Source organism: Nothobranchius furzeri, chromosome 12 (genome assembly GCF_043380555.1).
Source record: "Nothobranchius furzeri strain GRZ-AD chromosome 12, NfurGRZ-RIMD1, whole genome shotgun sequence".
NCBI classification, from domain to species: domain Eukaryota; kingdom Metazoa; phylum Chordata; class Actinopteri; order Cyprinodontiformes; family Nothobranchiidae; genus Nothobranchius; species Nothobranchius furzeri.
In genome coordinates, this window is record NC_091752.1 from 13,104,538 (window position 1) to 13,119,535 (window position 14,998).

At 42.0% G+C, this 14,998-nt stretch overlaps 1 protein-coding gene across 19 annotated transcripts in view; it reads left to right on the plus strand.

The window, feature by feature from the left end:
• Window positions 1–14,998, plus strand: part of LOC107375783 (kinase non-catalytic C-lobe domain-containing protein 1) — a 116,896-nt gene that overhangs the window by 40,874 nt on the left and 61,024 nt on the right. For 17 of the 19 annotated variants that reach the window (XR_011515655.1, XR_011515659.1, XR_011515656.1 and 14 more), the window contains exon 4: window positions 14,352–14,498. The exons of the other annotated variants lie outside the window; for them this stretch is intronic. Coding sequence is in view for 12 of the 17 variants with exons in the window: in XM_070542275.1 (XP_070398376.1) it covers window positions 14,352–14,498 (147 nt within the window). In the remaining 5 variants the exon portion in view is untranslated. The remainder of the gene's footprint in view (window positions 1–14,351; window positions 14,499–14,998) is intronic. 19 annotated transcript variants of the gene reach the window in all.

Sequence of the window (14,998 nt, forward strand, 5' to 3'; positions counted from 1 at the left end):
ACTAGCAGCCAGTGAAGCTGGAGGAGAAGCGGGGTGATGTGGGTTTGTTTGGAGGACTTTGTCAGAAGCCGAGCACAGGCATTCTGAACCACCTGTAGACGGTTCAGGGAGGTTCTGCTCAGACATGTAAAAAAAGAGTTACAGTAGTCAAAGCGTGAGGAGATGATGGTGTGGAGAACTGTCTAGAGCGGGACAGAATGGGACTCCGCTTAGCAACGTTCCTGAGATGGAAGAAGGAAGAGCCAACAAGAGAACTGGCATAACAACCCAGGGTGAGAGCTGGGTCAAAGGTCACACCGTGATTCCTGACGGAAGGTTTGGTGTGAGAAGCAAGCTGACCAAGAGAGTCTCTGACTTTGGGAACCAGCTTGTCTGGGGCACAGATGAGGATCTCAGTCTTCATTCAGCTGTGGAAAGTTTCTACCATCCAGGTTTTAATAGAGTCTAAGCAGGTGTGTAACAGCTGCAGCTTAGACATCTCATGGGGCTTAAAGGAGATGTACAGTTGGATGTCATCTGCGTAAAGATGGTAGAAGATTCCTTTGAAGGAGCTCAGGATGTGCTGAAGAGGAATCATATAGAGCACATGTGTCAGATGTAGGGTTGTCACGGTAACCGGTATAGCGGTAAACCCCGGTAAAAAAAGTTGACAATAAAAATAACCGTCCAGTTTTTAAAAAACTAAATTATCTCGGTGGGTTTACCGTGGCCGCGGTTTCGGCGCGGTGACCCTTACCAGCCACCGTCGCTTCAGCTGAAGTTCCCGCGGCGCGCACACGCACTTTTTAGTTTGCAATGGCACCAAAACTTTAAAGCTGAAATAATGGCCGAAGGAGGAGACGGCAGTGCCCAGGACATCCATCAGCCCTCAAAGAAGACTAAATCGGAAGTATGGGCATATTTTGGATTTCTGAAAAATGCTGAGGGACAGTTAATAGAAGACTGCTATCCCGTTTGCAGAACGTGCAGGAAACAAGTGTCTGCAAAAGGCAGCAACACTTCGAATCGAATGGCACATCTGCGTGACCATCACCCACGTCTCTACAGCCAGTGCAAGGTAAGTTAACATTAGCATTTTAGCTTAAATGCATGACGTGAGGACTTTTGGTTGAGAGAGAATGCAACGAGTCACTATATACTGCAGCCGCAGCGTCCTCTGCCAGCATTTAAACCGTGTCACGGACACCCTGTTGCTGGATGAAGCATCTTATTTGTTGATGATGAAGAGAAATATACAATTAGTTCCTTGTCATTGATTTGTTTACTTATTCAATGCCATTTATACTTGAACATTTGGATTTGATTACATAGTGTAGTAGTTATTTTAGTAATTTGTTTAAAGTGGCTATTTATTTTAAATACATATTTTTTAAGGTTGACTTGTACAGTGCTCAAGTCAAGTGTGGACTGGAGTTTTAGATTTTCATTTTGATAATGAAGAAAACAAGTATATGAGAAAACAAGTGGTGTTTCTTTGATTTGTTTACATTTTGTTTATGTTTTGAATGTTTGGATTTGTATAATTTAAACCTGCACTGACTACTGTAACATGTTCCAGAAAAAGAAGCTATTTGTTCCTTTACTTGTGAAAAGTTGCACTTTTGCTAAGGCTGTGTTATTTTAGGTTTAATAAACATTGTTAAACCTTTTCAAAACTATTTCAGTTTGTGTAGAACAGGACTATCAATGCTTTCTGAACATATGCAACACCGTTTAAAAAATACCGCGATAATACCGAAAACCGTGATAATTTTGGTCACAATAACCGTGAGGTTAAATTTTCATACCGTGACAACCCTAGTCAGACGCAAGGCCCGCGGAGCATTTTTATGTGGCCCGCGAGATAAATATCAAAAATGTATTAAAACTGACCCGCTGGCCGATTTTACCTCAAAGACTACAACTCCCATAATGCTTTGCAGCATTAGCACGGAGCCGAAGCGCCCCCTCCTTTGTGTTTTTTTTCCAGCGTCTGCTGCCAGTGTCTGCAGCTCCGCTGTCTCGGTCAAACTAAACACTCCTCTCACTCAGTGCAGAGTTTACTCAGCTATTTGCCGACGTTGAAGCCCAGAAACTGAGATTTTAGCCGCTCAGTAATGTGTTCACGACTGATAGAGAAAGTTTTACAACTAGCTTCCAGACAGAGCTGATGTAACTCCAGCGAGCTGCGATACGCTCAAATCAGCATGGCTCTGTCGCTGCTGTGGGTTTTTTTTTCCTCCCCGACTCACAACGACGTAGCTGCTCAGACATGTTCATCAGCACAAACCTATGTGAGCACCTGTTGTCATCTAATGTTGTCATTATTATGATGAAGATGAACAAAACAACAGGAGTCTCCTCCTCAGCTCAGATCAACCCTATGATGCAGGTATTTGGCTGGAACAGGTGAGCATCACAGTAAATCAGTGGAGCAAACTGAGCTTTAAATATGTTGGTTTTATGCTCTTTTTCTGCTCCAAAACATGAAGTTTTGCATTTTCATTTAAGATAAAATTATATTTTTATTTTGTTATTGGCCTACGAGAAAATATTTTACCTACATTAAACAGGAATTGGAAAGGTTGCAGATAGATGAATAGAATAGAAAATCCCTTTATTGTTCCTCAGTGGGGAAAGCTAGATGTCACAGCAGCGATGACACTTATTACAGGAGAAAAAAGGAGAATAAAAAATAAGAAAAATGAATAAACAACAAGAAAACATAAAACCTGAATAGATTTTAAAAATGCTGAATATACCACAAATAATGGATACCACTGATGCGTTTTATTTAAAACTGACTTGCTCGTGTGTAATTTGGTTACTCCACATTCAGTGTTAATGCAAAAATAAGTTTGTTTCCAAATTAAAAGGTTCTAAAATGCATATATGTTGATAAAGAAAATGTAAAAATTTGTTGTCACTTTTTCAAAAAATATTAAGTTTGGCCTGCGACTTCGTCCCAGAGTTTCCTTCTGGCCCAGCGTGAATTTGAGTTTGACACCCCTGGTATAGAGGAAGAGCAGAGGCCCCAGCACAGGACCTTGTGCACACATCTATTGTACTACTAGACACTCATCTGTAGTTTATCAGCAGAGACGAGCTGATTTAGGGGTGACAAGCTCTTTTATCTGTTCAAGGTCAGAGGTCATGATTCTGCTCTCCTCAGTTTGCCGATGAAATACAGGCATTGTTGGGCCTTCTCAGCCAGTGATTCACAGTTATTAGTCCAACTGATATCCTTAGTGATGTTAACCCCCAGGGACTTGTTGCTGCTCACCCGCTCCTCAGTAGCACCCTCAATGGTACAAGAGCTGTGTACTCTCCTGAAGTCTACAGTGACCTCCTTGGGTTTTCTCAACATTCAGGTGGAGGCTGTCATTTCTGTACCAGTCAGCCTGGCGGCTCACCTCTCACCTGTAGGGTGGCTCACCATTATAGCTGATAAGACCCTCCATGGTCGTGTCGTCTGCAAACTTGAATAAGCGGTGGAATTTTTCGGTTGCTGTGCAGTCATGTGTCAGCGGAATGAAGAGGAGGAGGCTTAGCTCACATCCTTGGGGGCCCCTGTGTCCAGTACACTAGTTCTGAAGCTATCACTGCTGCCCTTTACTGCCCCTCATCAGGAAGCCTGGCAGCACATGGAGGGGCTGAGTCCCAGATGGTCCAGGTTGTGGATGAGCTGAAGTCAACAAAGAGCATTCTAAAGTGCAAATCCTTGATCTCCAGGTGAGTGAGGGCACTGTGGGGCGCCGTGGAAATGGCATTTTTGGACATCAGTGAGTTCCTGAGCACTGTCTTTCAGAACACAAGCAGGGCAGTAGTCAGGACCTAGGGCTTTTTGTGTGTTGGTCCTTTTGAGGGTTCTCCTCGTGCTGTTGACAGCTAGCTGTAACACCTGGTCGCCAGGAGATGGTGAGGTCTTCTGGGCTAAAACGGACGTGCCGTAAACGTCGTCCAGAGTGTTGTTTCCATATGTGGGAAAGTTAACGTTACCATACAGTTTAGGACAGATGCACTTGGGGTTTGAATGGTTAAAGACCCCAGCCAGGATGAGGGAAGTGCCTGGGTGAGCTTTCTGCTGCTCACTGATAAAGGATTGGGTTTCCAATGGTCATCCCGAGCCTCGACATATATACTGGACAATGCGTGTCCATAGGCTCCAATAATACGTTTTTTAACCAAAATGGGAGGTGGCCACCACCGCCATTTTGACCATGTCACAGGTTTCGTCAAGCCCAGAAAATTCCAAAAGAGGGAAAAGAGGTGGAGCTGAGGGTGGGGCTGTAAGGCTGGGATCAAATGACGACACCCGTCGAACTGAAGCGATGTAGCTACAAGCTAACCCGCGGAGGTGGGAGCTCAGCTAACGGAGGTAGCAACCTAGCTAAAACCAGAGTTAACTATGCACAACACCAGAGCTTCTGAGTCATAGATACGCCGGGCTGACCGCTGGGTAAAACCGGGTAGAACACAGAGGTCTCCCGAGAGCTCCACAATCCGGCAGCCGCACAGCAGACAGGCGCCGCTGAGGTCAGACATGCAGCTGAAGGGAGGGAGTCCATACCGGTAGTCGGAACCCAGCTCCACCAACATGTCATATTTCAACCCATTTTCTAAAATGCTGCGTTATGTTAAATGCACTGGGTTTTACCCTATTACATTTAAATTTCAAGGTTAAAATCTAAGCTCAGCTCGGCAGTGATCTAAAATACATGAATATAGTTTTACTTACTGAAGAAAATGAAGTGGAGACTCCTTGAATGCTGTTAGTGCAATTACAGTTTGTCTCAGTTGCTTTGGTGCATTTTTCACAACAGAATTAAACTTTGCACAACAGTTAGTTCAACCTCCACAACATGTAGTCGTTTTGGCACAACCTAGTGGCGGTTTCATGTTCATTTCATCCAAAGCAGTTGAGTAAGTACAAATGTCTAAAGAATGGTCACATTTGACTTGCTATTCATCACTATCTCCTTGCTTTTATCATGAATGTCACAGTTATTTATACTTGTACCGGCTGAACAATATATCGAAAAATTATCGTCATCGCGATAACAGGACGTGCGATAGACCCATCGCAAAGCACGTCAAAAATGGCGATAAATGTTTGGTTCAAACATTTCCATCCGTGTCATACATCAACTTTTTGTAAACCAGCTCTGTTTTTTATGCAGAAGTATTATTTGACCAATCAAATGTAGCCCTTCTGATATGCAGCCAATCAGATGGGTCCGTTCACGTAATACGCCCGCCCCCTACGTAGACCCTTACCCCAAAATTCCACTATCTCCGCTCTGCCCCCGCTTTCCGCTGCTGCTCGCTTCCCTTATTCGTCATGCTGGCTCAGATTAACGAACGCACATTGTGCTGAGGTTTCTGGAATCAGCGCTGCTTTCAAACGTGAACGTGAGTCCGCTCGGTGTCGTTAATCAGCTGATGGTAACCGGGCTAACTCCGACACGTGCCGGTGAACCAACCCACCGTTAGCCCCAGGCTCAGGTTAGCTTCCAGCTAAAAGGCTGCTGCACTCTCCTCCCAGTCCCACCCTGCTAAAGAGGGCCTGGAAAAGTTCCCCCACACATCAAAGTGATTTTTCATTTATGAGCTTTTACAACCTGTGCTGCTGCACACAAACTGTCAGTCAGAAGCTCTGCTTGCTGGTTATCTTAAGAGGAGCTAGTTCAATTTGTTAGCTTGTTATCAGAATCATGGTTGCAATTTAATCATCTGAGCTGCTTTTTAAGATCTAGGTAAACTTGTTCAATTTGGGGTTAAAAACAAACGTTTTCACATATTTTCCATGTAGTTTTTTTTTGCCAGTTCCTCTTCTGAAAGGTAGACAATTGTTTTTCTCTTTCCCTCAGAAAATCTTAATATTCTCCTAGTTTGGCACAGCACAGTTCACTTCCCAGTTGCAGCAACAGCCTTATATCATAACCACATAAGTAGAGAAAATGTTCAGTAGCAATGAGAGAATTTGCTGTTGCATTTAAGTGATGTTAACTATTATTTAACATTTCAACTTATTTTCTGATTTTTTTTTTATTTATTCAAAAAACCCTGGTAAGGGATGTTTTTCTGTATTTGGAACATCAGAAAAAGTTTTATGGTGGAGGTGATGTTTTAAAGCCACTGAGAAACTGCATGCATGCAGTTTGTTTTTTTGCTGCTAATACAGTAGCAGGTGCAGCTGCATACTTTTGCAATAAAAATGTTATGTTGTAATGGAATTCATGCATTAGTTTTTGTTTGCTTTGAACCCAGAGCAGACGTCACACGCCAGACGACATCAACACTGCATACTTTAGTATTTGTACGTTTATCGTGAGTAATATCGATATCGCAATATTAAGCAATGTTATCGAATATCGCAGGTTTTCCTAATATCGTGCAGCCCTACTGAATAGTCATTGTCCTTACAACTAATAGTCTTCATTTCATTGCTTGTGTCATTGCACTCAAAATTTTTGAACATCTTATCAAACAATTTGTACACCCATTTTGAAAACCCTATTTTAAAGGAGTTTCCATAGAAATCTCCATAAATTACTTTTCTCAGTTGAACCTTATCTCACACTAATGAAAATTGGTGTGTGTCCTGGTGACAATGTATGTAGTGGTTTGGGATAATGTTAGCTTCCATCACTTTGCTGTAGTCAGGCAGTGGTTTGCAGCACAGGACAGGATGCTTATGGAGTTTCTTCCTCCTTACGCTCCATTCCTAAATCCAATTGAGGAGTTTTTTCTCTTCCTGGAGGTGGAAGGTATATGACAGGCATCCACATACCCAAATGGCCCTGCTAGCAGCTATGGATGCAGCTTGTGATGACATCACAGCAGAGTCCTGAGAGGGTGGATTCAACACTCCAGAAGATACTTTCCCCGATGCATCTGTAGTGATCTGTAGTTTGTATATTTATACACTGTAATTAGATCTAAATATTATAATCAGAAGTGGTTGTTTTTATCATCAGGGAGTTTACTTAAACACTTTGTATTGACTGAGAGACAAGAAAAGAGAGAGTTGGGATCATTTAAGAATCTTTAATTTCTATAATTATAAATTCTTACAATCTACCAGGACTAACTCTGTGATGTATGCATATGGATCTGAATGTTATCGTGTTGGTGTGTGTGTGTGGGGGGGGGGGGGGGGGGGGGGGTTCAGGATCTCTAGGCTGACGTAGCGAATCTGGTTGTTATGACTAGGCTATCACGAGGCTTCAGAAGCTGATGACATGAGCCGCCATTTTGCCGTAACCACTTACCCTGTGGAGCCTCCCGTGTAGATCAGGAATTGCCAGGTCCTCGGACCTTCAGGTGTACTGGAGCTGGTGCAACAGCGGTCGCAGCACTACAAAGCCCGTCTGAGGGTCGACTCCGGTAGCAGTTGGCAGGCATCAGCGAGTTCACTCTTATTTTGAAGGGACGTCGTCTTGTTGTTCAAACGACGGAAATCTCCAGCTTGACAGTTCTCAGCTTAAAGTAGAAAGTACATCTGGCCAGGCTGCACCTCTCTTTTGCGGTGATGGATCGAGAGCTGGTTGAAAACTACGTTGAGAGTATGATGTAACTCCTTTGGAACTCAGATAGAACAGAGCTGAGGTTAAAATGGAACTAACTATAAAATGGAGTTGCCTTGTTTTATATCCCCTAGTTGTTTACAAATCTTACTAAACCGGATTGGACAACTTCATTAAACAACCCAGATTCACTCTACGACAGACGAAAGTTCTGATTGGTTGAGAACAATGTGTCATGTCAATGTAGATCAGTCTGTCTGGTGCAGTCCTGTTTATTCATTAAACACATAACTCATGACATCTTTATTTCACAGATCATTCACCTGATTATTATTGATCAACATATACTTTGATTAGCTTTCTCACGAATAAAGTACTTTGATTAATTAATGGAAAGCGTTCTTCTCTTCTTCTGTCTCTTCTTCTGGAATGTAAACATACTGAAACCAGCATCCGACCTTGGCGATTCCTACACGTTGTTACTGTGTGAAGGGGCAGCTGTTAAGGGCAGACAATAGGATCTTAGTAATGCTACACATCGATAGAGCTGACATTCGCTGTGATGTTGATGAAAATACTGTATGTGGGCAGACAGACGGGAGCGTCTAGATATCAATGACTGATATGCAGCAGTGTCTGTTCAGTTTTTTTTTTGTTTCATAACTACTGCAGTAAGGTTTACTGTCTAAGTGAGTTTATGTTTGCTGTAGAATGTGTGTTTTACTGTATTTCCCCAGTTGCACAATGCTGTGAACAGTTTCAATTAAATATTATCAAGAGTGCATATGAAGTGTTGATTTTCAATATGCCATGTGTTGGGTAATTTTATCACTCCAGGATTACCTCAGAGAAAGTTCAAAGCACAGGGGGTAATTAGTCAGTTGATCAAAACCAAACACCAATAATCAACAATCAACCATCAATTTAGACTTTGCTAAGTGGAGAGCAAATGAATACACACCACACAATGGTCGTCAGTTCACTCTCATCAGACAAAGTCCTCCGAAAGTATTTATTAAGGCAGACACACAAAATTATAAACGCACACACATTTACACACACATTTGAGGTTCTCACAGACTCTCAGGCGGGAAGAAGACACTCCAGGTGCTTGTTATAAATCAAAAATCCACAAAGCAGTCGTAGTCTGGACTTTCTCAACTTTCTCAAGGGAGTTCTACTGATGACAAGACCTGGCACCAGTCCTGGTGCCAGGCCGAGGTCAAAACCTCCCTGTAGGAACTACAACGTAAAAATAAAATGAAGATGAACTTTCGTTTAAAAACATCAGATGTTACACAGTCAAGTCATTACAGTATCTGTTTTTATCCAACACCATGCATGCTGTCCAGACTTGACGTGTCATTGGGAAGCACCTGCAAATAAATACGTCGCAATGAAAACATGTTCAAACCGTTTGAATTTGTGGCCAAAGGTGCTGGTGTAATGACTTGTAGTTGTGACAGCCCTGACACTTTGATTGATATAAGTACTTGCTTTTGATGAATATATTATCTGTTTTGATTAAGGGAATTGCTTTTGGAGCATTGACTACTTATTTTGAGCAACTGACTTTTCTTTTTGATGAAGTGACTCACTTTTGCAAGTTATCCACCATGTTTTGCACTTTGCACTAATTGTTTTGAGGAGAGCCTTAGTAGTGGTGCAGAGATCATTTCTGTTGTGAGAAATGCACCAAAGCAACTGAGAAAAACTGTAATAGTCATTTTTTAGGGCTGCCAACTCTCACGCACTGAGCATGAGACACATGCATTTGACCCTCTTCATATGCTCTCACACCACACCTCCAATATCTTGCGCAAAACCAGCGCCTGCGCTCCCCAAACACGCATCACGCACAGTGCGTAGGGCTTATGGAAATAAAACAGGTTATATAACAGTTTTTCTCAATTGGTTTGGCTCTATTCCTGAAATCGAGATGACATTCTCAAAACCATAAGGTCATTTGGCCAAACAGTCTGACAGTGCTACCCAACATTATAGCTCACTAGCAAAATCAAATATCTTTCCCCAAACTCTTCGTCACTGCTTCAAAAGCAGATTCCTTTCCCATATAAAAGGTCAGTACAGTCAAAATAGCACAGATCCTTCTCAATTGCCTTGGCACATGTGCATTCATTTAGTGCTTTTGTCAAAATAACCTGGATGGTTTAGCACAACACCATGGATCCCCTGCAAAAGCTCATATCTCTCCCAAAAGAGTTTATCCATGTGTCAAAACTAAAAATCCTTCCCATATAAATAGTCAATGCCCCCAAAATGCATTATACCTTTGGCAGTGTTTAAGCACTGCAAGTCAAAATGCTCAGGCGTTGTGTCACTGAGGCACAGGTCTAGCAACAGAATACCACTATGAATAAAACCAATAGATTTCACAGTAAAATCGGCCTCCAATTAACCACTCATACTCAAGGAAACTGTAAACATTTTCATTCGTACAAAGAAATGTTAACATTAGAGAACATACTGTGAAAAAAAACATATACAGGATTCTGTAAATGTGAACAGTTATAAACACAAACAAAAAACAAAACAAAAAACAAAAACAACTCTAGCCTACCATACTGTAAATAAGGTTTCAGAACAATAGTACAGTAATATTTTCAGTGGTCGCCATTGTCACCCTCTCTTTCCTGGCCACCATCCTCATCCTCCTGGCCATCGACCCGCTGCTCTCTGTCAGGCCATAAATTCTCATCCACATCGCAACAGATATTTTCTCGTGCGATGCAGCGAGGGAAGAAACGGCGTGAATGTCTCAACCATCCCCTACATTGGTCCCCTGTGATGTCCTCACATGCAGCATCCATTGCATGCAGCAGGGCCCTCTGGTCTTGAGCCTGATGCTCATACACCCTCCACCTCCAAGCTGAAAAAAACTCCTCAATTGTATTTAGGAAAGGAGAGTAAGGTGGAAGAAACTCCATTAGCATCCGGGGATGGGTGGTGAACCAGGTTCTGATGCGTGGGCCGCGGTGGAAGTTCACATTATCCCACACAATGACATAATGTGGTAGCTGAGGTCCTTCTACACCTCTCTCATTTTCTGGGATCAGATCAGTATAAAGGTGGTCCAAACAATTGAGGAGCTTTTGTGTATTGTAGGGCCCTAAACTGGGAATGTGTGTTGCCACACCTCTTTCTGATATAGCGGCACACATTGTTATATTTGCCCCTCGCTGGCCTGGGACATCCACAGTGGCTCGGTGGCCAATGATGTTACGGCCACGCCTTCGACCTTTGGCCAGGTTGAAGCCAACTTCATCAACGAACACTAGGATGTGAGGGGTTTCGTTGCCTTTTAATGCCATTATTCTCTACAATAGAATAGAAATAAATCTAATCAGTCAAGTAGAGACAGATACTGCAGGGAGGATCTAAATTACTGTACAAACAGGGAGTGGGAAACTGACGACAATTTCTAGGCAAAATGCTCTAGTCACTCAAAGCTGCATTCTAAAAGTGAAAAGGATACCGTAAAACGAGAAAACAGTGGTAACCATGTCTTACTGTAATAGTGTTACAATGATAGACAACCAGTATTTGACTTACATGCACATACTGGTACCGCAGCCCTTTCACTCTGTCAGAGTTTCACTCAAATGGTACCCTGTAAATCTGTTTCATGGTCATCTGATGTTTTTTCAATACCCGGTCTATTGTGGAGATGCTGATAGAGTTCATATTTTGGAACATTACATTGTCTAGCAGGATTGCATTACGAATCTGTCTCAGTGTGATGGCATTATTTGCAATGACCATGTTGCATATTTTTCGTTCTTGTTGTTCATTTAGAAGTTTTCTTCTGCCACCCACTTGAGGCTGTCGTCCAATCCTAGACATACAAGTCAAAGGTCAACACTGTAAATTTGTTACAAAATGAGTTGCCACTGTAATTGTACTGCTGTCCTATGGTACTAGAAGTGTGATGCACTGCACAGTGACTGGAATACTATTCACAGTATTTTCTCCATTTTTCTGTCTTTGTCATTTTTATAGTATCATATAACATCACATGACGATATTACAGTACACTAGGCCTACACACACACCAACACTGAATAGTTCAATAGCATAGTTCTGTACCTGTTTTCCCTGCGAAAGGTTTGGATGATGGAGGAGACTGTAGACCAAGCCACATTAGGCTGCACTCGGCGACCTGCCTCTGCCATTGTGAGGCTATGGTTTATAACGTGGTCAATAAGGGTGGCCCGGATTTCATCTGGGACATCATGGTGCCTCCGTGCTCCTCGGCCTCTTCCCCCTATTCCTCAACGCATTCTCACTCCTCCTCTTCCTCTTCCTTTTCTTCTTCCTCCTCTTCCTCGAGCAGGAAGTTGCTGTTGTACTTGGCGAGGTCCTTCCATGTTCACACTGCAAATGAAACTGGCCCCGGGCCAAGCTCTGTCTATATACTTTTGGCAGCAGTCATGATCATAGACAACACCTGTCAGGTATCTGAACAACCTGTTTGATTGGTCATCTGAGATGTGGGAGGCTGCTCCTTCACTAGTTCTAATTTCACCTGATTGATTGTCAATTACTGTCATAACTTTATCAAATGTTCCAAGATATTCTTTCATGGTATTATATCTTTGATTAATTTTGACAGTTGAACAGACAATTGTGCATATGATGACTTACACAATGAAACCATGCTGATATGTTGTGGAGTGAGTGACCATTTCACTGACAAATCAACTAATCAGTTTAGATCGGCAAGATCTATTTATTTGGGAAATGTGCTAAATGTGGGCTCATTGTGCTAACTGTAGCTACTTGTACATAATCATTTGAAAAGAAGCACAGAGTCACTTGAGACATGTACTAAAGCATTTGCAATTTGATTAAACCAATGAAAACTGACATTCTGTTGTGAACAATTGCAATGTGGTTTGGAGATTTGTCCATGTTATTTTGTGAATGTCATCTCGGTTTCAAGAAATGAGCCAAACCAATCGAGAAAAACTGTAATATAGTATTAGCTACTGAACAACATGCACACAAACAACACTTAAGTATAATTTAACTGGCATTAATTCACACACATAATCCCATCTGTATAATCTAAACAGATGTGCTTTTTTTCTGCTCTGGTTGTGAGATGGGCGGAGCGGTGAGCTCCACCTGCTGATGCTGCTTGGTTCTCCCATAACCATGAGCTGCGGCTAGGCATGTCGCCAAAATGACATGGAAATGCAGCCGCGTTGACGGAGCTTCAGTCCCGAATGTTTTTCTTTTGTTTTCACTCATCAGCCGCAGATCCTCGCTCACAGCAAGCAGGGCTTTCTACCGTGGTGACTCACTCACACTTTCCCTCTCCTACATTAGTTGGTAACGCATTGAATCCTAGTGTTTAATTCACCGCTTCACCCATGTGTTTTTCCTGTTTGTGAGACGAAGCCCTCCTCCATAACCAGGTACGGGTACGGAAGCCTGGAAAAGCCAGAATTCCTGTTTTGTTTTTGTTTTTTTTTCCTACTGGCTGATATGAATGAATATAATAGAATAGAGTAAATGTTATTAGTCCCACAGTGGGGACATCCACTCGTTACAGCAGCACACACACTTAGAGACACAGATTACAGGTAAAACTGATTCCAGCCATGTTTGCTTTGATAACTTCAATAACTTCATGCTGATGACCCACATGAACATAATCCTGTTTAGTGGATGAAACTACATCATGAAGTTAGCTTAACATGATAGATTTTTTCTCTTGGCAGGAAATAATAACTGGTAATATTATGAATGACATGATATTGCCCATCCCTAGATGGAATTTAAATTATTTACATTAATTATGATTAAAAGTTCCTGTATGACATTTGTGACATGTAGCTGTAACTCTTTACTGTTGATAGATAGATGGATAGATAGATGGATAGATGGATGGATGGATAGATAGATAGATGGATGGATGGATAGATGGATAGATAGATAGATAGATAGATAGATAGATAGATAGATGGATAGATGGATAGATGGATAGATAGATAGATAGATAGATAGATAGATAGATAGATAGATAGATAGATAGATAGATAGATAGATAGATAGATAGATAGATAGATAGATAGATAGATAGATAGATAGATGATAGAGAAACAAAGGTCAGTTCCCTCTGTAAAGCCAGAGGTACGGAGGAGGATTAGGGCCACTGAGAAGAAAATGAAGTGAATTCTGACTTTTTTTCTCAGAATTCCGAGATTAAAAGTCAGAATTCTGAGACAAAAGTAAGAATTCTCTTTCTTTTCTTGTCAGTGGCTCTAATCCTCTTCCGTACAGAGTAGAAGTAAATCAAATGTAGAGCACAAAAAGTCTCAATATTAATCCCCCCCCCCCCCCCCCCGCTCTAAATGGCCGGCGAATTGTCCGCTCCAACCCCATGACCCCATCTCACATTTTGTCCAACAATTGCACAAATAATATCCAAAAGGAATGCACAAATGCTACAACTACTTGTCTAAGGTGAGAGACTGAAAATGGCGGGACAGTTTTCAGGCAAGGCCGAGGCTCAGGCTGAGGCCTTTCCCCGGAGCTAGCTCTGCAGTCACGTGGGTCTGATGCTCATTAATTATACAGAATTTTTGGCTTTGGTACCAGGCTGTAAACATGTTTATTACTGCTGTGAGAATGGTATTTTTAACATGAGGATTTGCTCGCTTCTGACACCAGACCCTAGTGGATGATGGTGGAACTGCAGGTTTTGTCACTTCCGTGTTGGCTTCAATTTCATACCAATATTATGGGGGCTTGATCCCAAAGTATGAAACTTTAATCTCAGCTGTTGCATGATAACCACTGCTCTTCCTGCTGCAGGGCCACATTTACTCCCTGGGCTCTACGCTTTCTGCAGCGCTGAACTTCGTCATCGAGCCAGAGCTTGAAGCGGATCTGGGAGAGGAAACCCAGAAGCTGCTGCAGCAGATGCAGGAGGAGAATCCTGAAGACAGGCCACTCCTGGAGGTACAAGAACATCTAAGAGGTCTCACTCAGGCTTTCGGTTTTAAGCATATGAAGACAAAATGTTAGTGTTTGGTGGTGATTGATAGACTATTGCATTCTTGAGATTAGTAATATACCAAACAGGCAAAGAAGAATAATGATCTAGTTACTGTAATCTAGTAACTGTAGTCACATTTTACTCAAGTGGTCGTTTTAGGTGCAGATACGACAGCAGTGATCAGTAATACTCAGGTCCTCCAGTTTCATCTGCAGAAATAAGCTAATGAAGGTGTAACGGAATGAAATGACTGTTTTCCACCTAAAAGTCATTTTACCCCTCTCCTCAGCAAGAACTAATCTGCATGAGATATTGCCCCAAGGTCATGCATTTGCTTCTAAACTGCTTCCTTTCCAGCCCAAGAGAAGAATGAAGACAAAGGACTCTTTCCTTTTAATAAATCAAAGAACTCTATTTTTAATAAAGCTAATCAAACAAAGTGTTAGTCAATAATATGTTGTTG